Below are 6,000 nucleotides of genomic sequence, written 5' to 3'. Positions count from 1 at the left end.
AACTCAATAACGATGTTAAATCAATGCCTGTCTGACAGTGTCCATCAAACCTGAACATTACTATTACTACTGTTTTAGTCAGGTCATATTAAAGTGCTCAAAACATAGTGTATACATTTTAGGCTGTAAAAGGCCTAATCTGAAAATCAATGTTTCAATTAGAGGTACAGTAATATATAAGAATCCATCCGTCATTAAGTACCGTATCCATTATACATCCATCTTTAGTGAGCATTGTTTTGTTTGTAGTACTGCTCTGTATATGTATGAAGCCCATGTCCGCCAGTTAAAGGAGAAACACATGATGAAAACTTAAAGTTGATGTGCTTATAAGACAAAAAAAATCTGAAATTGAGGGTCAAAAATTAGATAAGAAGTTGAATTTATGAGATAAAAGTCAGTATTATGGGATAATAAGTCATGCTTATGATATAAAAAGTTTAAAGTACAAGATAAAAAAGTCAAAACTGTGAGATAAAAATCCCAATCATGGCATAAAAAGATTTATCTCATAATTTCGACCTTATATCTGAAACTATGACTTTGAATCTCATAAGTTGAGCTTTTTGTCTCAAAATTATGACACTTTTTTTTTTAAATTAAGGCTAAGTTGTTGTTGTTTTTTCATTAACAAAATCAGACCTGCTATTCTGCAGCTCTATTGCTGATCACCTTGGGTAAACATCTAGTGCCAGATTGCATTTTTATTGTATTGTATACGTTTTCTCCCAAAGGTGTGAAACATTTTATCTTTGGGATTTGTTGCTTGGGAGTGTTTGGTTAAACTGAACTGAACTAAACACAGTGTACAATGTTCACATTGTGCCTGAACACCACCAATGTTATACTAACTGTAGTAAAGCTAACCACACTGTGTTACTAAACAGATACCAAACTAGAACCGGAATTAACTTGTGTAATATTTTTGTCCATGTGATGTCCTGCACGGTGTGTTATCAACTCACCATCTTAATTTTTTTTTTTAAATGGATGGCGCGAGCGAAAACTCAAATTCAAATAAGCTTTATTTGCATTAATTTTCAAGCTATTGACAAAGTTTATCTACATAATATATTATGAAACTAAACACACGATGGAAAGATAGCAAATATACTTTAAACACACAAATTCTTTCACAGATGTTACACTCTGTATTCCTATAAAACGCAGCTGAGGTCCTGTTGGACTTTTAGAAAAGGAAGAAGAAAACTAAGAACAGGGGGGAAGCAAAAGGAAAGCAAGCAAGAATGCAATGCAACTAAAAACACTGTCCAACATTACAACTTTTTCAGAGCTGTTAACAAGAGCAGCATTGTGACCAAAGGCTTTATTGCCAGGAGCAATAATGAAGAAGCCACAGAGAAACACTGAAATGAGTCATTGTCATGTTTTGGACCAGAGGTCATGACTGTAGCTGATAGTGGTGATTAATGTTATGATGATAAAGACTCTGAAAAAAAAAGGTGAAAAGAGCAGAGAGGAAGCATTATCACCTCTATTGGTGGTCAGTAGAAACTGCAGCAGACACAGAGCTCTGGGTACATTTACACATTCATTACAATGAACTGTGGACTCTTAGTGGAGACAGATTGCCTTAAAATACCATGTAAGCCTTGAGTTGTGTTTTTTAGCAGTTTTTTTTAGCCTGCCAATTTTTACTTTGTTTCTCACAGTGATATGATGTTTCTAACCAGTGTTCATTTGTCAAAATACAAATAAATTAAAGGTTATGGCTGTAGTTTGTGTAAAGGTTCTGCATAGATGTGTTGGTATCACTGGCTCACAAAAGATGAACAAAGAACAAAAAAGGTACAGAGCTGTCTCTGCCTCATGGTTGGCTGAATGAAGAATGCCATGAGACCTGTCAGCCATTTGTTTGCAGTCAACACAACAACTAGTATTTTGGGTTGTAGATGGCTACCAATGTTTGTGAATTCTTAATTTTGTTCATATGCATCCAGTGGAGGACATTGAAGAGATGAGACAAAAAGTCATGATTATGAGATTTAAAAAGTCATAGTTATAAGATAAAGAGTTATCATTATGAGATAAAAAGTCATGACTGTGACATAGAAAGTCATAATTATGAGACAATCAATTATTAAATAAAAAGTCAAATTATGAGATAAAAGGTCATGATTATGAGATTAAAAGGCATAATTATTAAATAAAAAGTCATAATTACCAAATAAAGTCATGATTATGAGATAGAAAGTCAATTATTGAATAAAAAGTAATGATTATCATATAATAAAGTCATAATTATAAGATAAAAAGTAATGATTATGAGACAAAAAGGTAATTATTATATAAAAAGTCATTATTATTAAATAAAAAGTCATAATTATGAGACAAAAAGTCATAATTATGAGACAAAATGGTAATTATTATATAAAAAGTATCATTTGGACATTAAAAAAGGCAGACTTATGAAAAAGAAAGTCATTATTGTGATAGAAAGTCAACCTTTATCTTCTTAATGCAACGTCTTCATCTCATAATTATGACGTTTTTATATCATATTTCTACTTTTTCATTTCATAACTATGATTTATTATATCATAATTCTGACCTTTCTTTTTAAATCGAATAATTATCCCTTTTTTATAATGTCGACATTTTATCTTATAATGACTTATCATGGGATTTTTTTGTTTGTTTGTTTGTTTTTTTGTTTATCAAATCCAAGTTTTCATCGTTTGGCAGAAATGGTCCTCCATATATTGACATCTCCTAAAACTAAAATGACATCACTTCATCTCTGAAGCTAACAGTTCATGAACGTGTGCGCTTGTGTTGCCAGTTTGATCGCCTCAGTTTGCACGAACATGACGCTTTTGTCGCCACCAAGTGAAATCTTCTGCTGTCATCGCAACGATCCGACTGCCTCTAATGTCCACGTGCACGTGCGCGCGCGTACCCCCAACGAACCTGTCCGGTCATCGCGAACGTTCCACGTGAGGCCCGCGCGCTCTCATCTTCGGGCGTACCAAAAAATTTCGAGAATACCGAAACATGGCGCGCCGTGCGTGCGTGGGGGCAACCCCGTCTCAGCCTCCATCTGATGGCAGCATCAGGCAGTCCCGTGAAACATTTGCGTGGGAGTTCCCTTCACCGCCATGTCGGGATAGTGCACATCTCTCCCTCCCTCCCCTCTCTCTCTCTCTCTCTCTCTCTCTCTCTTCTCTCTCCGTGCATCCTCCCCCACATTAACAGCTTAGCACAGCAGCAGCAGCAGCAGCAGCTCCTACAGCATCCAGCATCCATCCATCCCTGCCTGCCTGGGGAGCAGCAGTCCTACCCGGCGCAGCACCGACGCACGGAGGGGGCGCATCATCTAAGTGATGCCACAGCATCAGTCGCGTTTCGCCCACAAATCCTGCGAGTAGATCCTAAAAGGAGGGAGAGAAATCGCTTCAGCATCGAAGACATCAACTGCCCATGAAGATGTCTAACGCTGACATCTTAAACGCCACCGAGCGGATGGTGAAATGTAAGTTAAGCCTGCATTTTGCGCTCGGTTACGGCTGTTTGGGTATTACATAACGTGTCAAGTGTTCAGCTCCTTGTGCTCCGGCAGAATGTGGCCTTTGTGTTCATGTCGTGCATTAATGGTGTGTATGCGGCCATCAAGTTGTGTTCGTGCTGATGGTAGTGGGCTGCTGCTGCTGCTGCTGTTGGAGCTTTGATGTTGATAAACAATCCGGTTTTCTTTGCTGCACAGCCCCCACGAAGAGCTGGGCAACAGAGCTCAGAGGCAGAAGATGTTTTTTTTTTTCTTTTCTTGTTATTATTGCACACATGTATTCATATTTTAATCTCTGCTGTCACGATTTGACTGTATCTTGGCATCAGCTCGGGTAGGCATGACAGGGGAGATGAGGAGGGGGGGAAAAAACAGCTGAATTGCCGAGCTGGTGGTGGAAGCTGGGGCAGTGATGCAGCAGGATTTCACAGGCTGTGACAAGGGGCCAGTGGAAGAGGAGGGATGAGGGCATGAAATTGACATTTAATGGGGTGTATTTCTCCAGGAGTGAGTCATGTTTTAATTTAATTGGGGGGAAAAAAAAGAAAAACAACAAAAACACAAGTCTTTAAGGAATCCCAAAAGCGGCATCAGTAGATGTTGGAGGTGCAGGCTGCTCTGTCAGAGAATTACTGAGGATCCAACTTGGATCGATGGAGGATGATGAAGTGCTCACGGTTGTGCCATAACTCGTTCAGCCCTGCTCATTTGGACCGTGGATCAGCTCACAGTCGGCAGCACTGTGCCTGAATATATTCACGTTCAGTGTGTTATCGTAATGGCCAGGCAGCTCAGTCAGCATTAACAACTTGTCCTTTAGGCTACAGAGTTGTAGAAACACGGAGTAATGTGCACTGTGAGATACACTCATGTGACAATGACTCCAGGCACAGCTAATATCCTCTATGTGTGTGATGGTACAATAGATAAAGCTTTATTTATGAGGGTCTGGATGCTGTAAGAAGGTGCTTTATCAGAAAGGGACCTTAAAGGGGCACTATGTAGAAGAAATGGAGAAGAAATTTAAACTCAGAATTTATATATTACCAATATTAATGAGGCAATAAAACAAACAAGCTGTTCTCAGAGGTCAATTAGGTCTCCAGAACACTGTTTGAAGCTAGAGAGGTGGCAGGGTCCGCCACTTATAAATAAAGTAAAACAGTGGACTGAAATTTCTTCCCCAAAACTACATACTGCACCTTTAACCTCAATTTTCTCAGACTCATGTTTACTGGAGCACTTCATCATCAATGCAACATAACAAATTATTAAATAATTTCCGAAGACAAACTGATATTGAAGTGCATCAAATAAAACTGTGTATCCCAAATTCTAAAAAAAAACCTGACACATCTCATTATATTTGCCCTCTTAGTGCATTTGGGCTTATTGTCTACCTCATTGTACCAGGACGTTACCGTATATCCAAAACGGTCCATAAAACCGCTGCACAGTAAGTCATGTGTCAAGCGTCATGTCCATAATAAGAGTGAGACATTGTTATTCAACCCAGTATCATAGCAGTTTGTGAAATAGTGATGAAATATAGGGTTTGTGTACATGGACACAAATTGTCCCTTTAAAATTGAATTAGAAAATTTTTGTCCATGTTCATGAATCCAAAAGATGTAATTCAGTCACTATTCCACATAGCCGAAATGACAAAGTGAATCCTACAGATTACATTTTGCGACTGTTTCGCAAACTACAAATATCTTTTTCGGACCTTAAAAGGTCCTGGTGCTGGAAGCCGGTCATTTGTCCGTTTTGTAGCTGACTTCATTCCTAAACTAAGGTTAGAGAGAGGCAATCAATAACAAGTATAAAAAGTCACATCCTGTGGACTGTCGTGGAAAGTCAAACCTGAGTCCCTCATAAAGAAATCCACAGTTCAGCAGTATTAAACAAACGTCCGCAGGCTTTATAGGCAACCGAGATAGAAGGGGGAGGTCTCATTTTTCACGTCTCTGAAAAATCCGCTCACATATGGCCAATAAAAAAGTGATTAATACATGTAAATTGCTACAAATTATTATATAGAGCCCCTTTAACTCAACTCTAGCACTGCTAGTGTAATATTTAGTGAAGGAAACACATGAAGAAACAAAGATAGTCACGCCGAGAGTCATCAATTGTTTTGTATTTCACAAACTGCCATGACACTGTGTTGAGTTATTTGGTCTTGTATGTTTGAACAAGATCTCACAGCCTACAGTACAGTAGATAAAGCTATTGTGGTTATTCTTTTGGCAAAGCTTTACTGACATCCAGGAACTCAAAAATATACCAAACAAAAGGTTCATATCAACTAAAATGAAGCGCGGCCAAGAATTCTGAGTCAGGTTTCTGCTTTTGTAACATGGTCACGTAACATTTAGGATTTAGGGTGTGAAACACTCCAAGCAGTTCTCCCATGTTGAGTTAAATCATATGTTTTTGTTTCTTTACCTTTCTAAAAATGAGTCTCATGT

The 6,000-nt window shown here is 38.3% G+C and overlaps 1 protein-coding gene across 1 annotated transcript in view; it reads left to right on the top strand.

Moving 5' to 3' along the window:
* Positions 1–3,441: 3,441 nt before the first annotated feature.
* Positions 3,442–6,000, top strand: part of ppp3ca (protein phosphatase 3, catalytic subunit, alpha isozyme) — a 28,689-nt gene continuing 26,130 nt past the window's right edge. Inside the window, exon 1 of the mRNA XM_073479713.1 lies at positions 3,442–3,493. Within this exon, the coding sequence (XP_073335814.1) occupies positions 3,442–3,493 (52 nt within the window). The remainder of the gene's footprint in view (positions 3,494–6,000) is intronic.

Source organism: Pagrus major, chromosome 13 (genome assembly GCF_040436345.1).
Source record: "Pagrus major chromosome 13, Pma_NU_1.0".
Lineage (NCBI taxonomy): Eukaryota > Metazoa > Chordata > Actinopteri > Spariformes > Sparidae > Pagrus > Pagrus major.
Note: the sequence above shows the minus strand (reverse complement) of the source record. Positions and strands in the feature narration are given on the sequence as shown.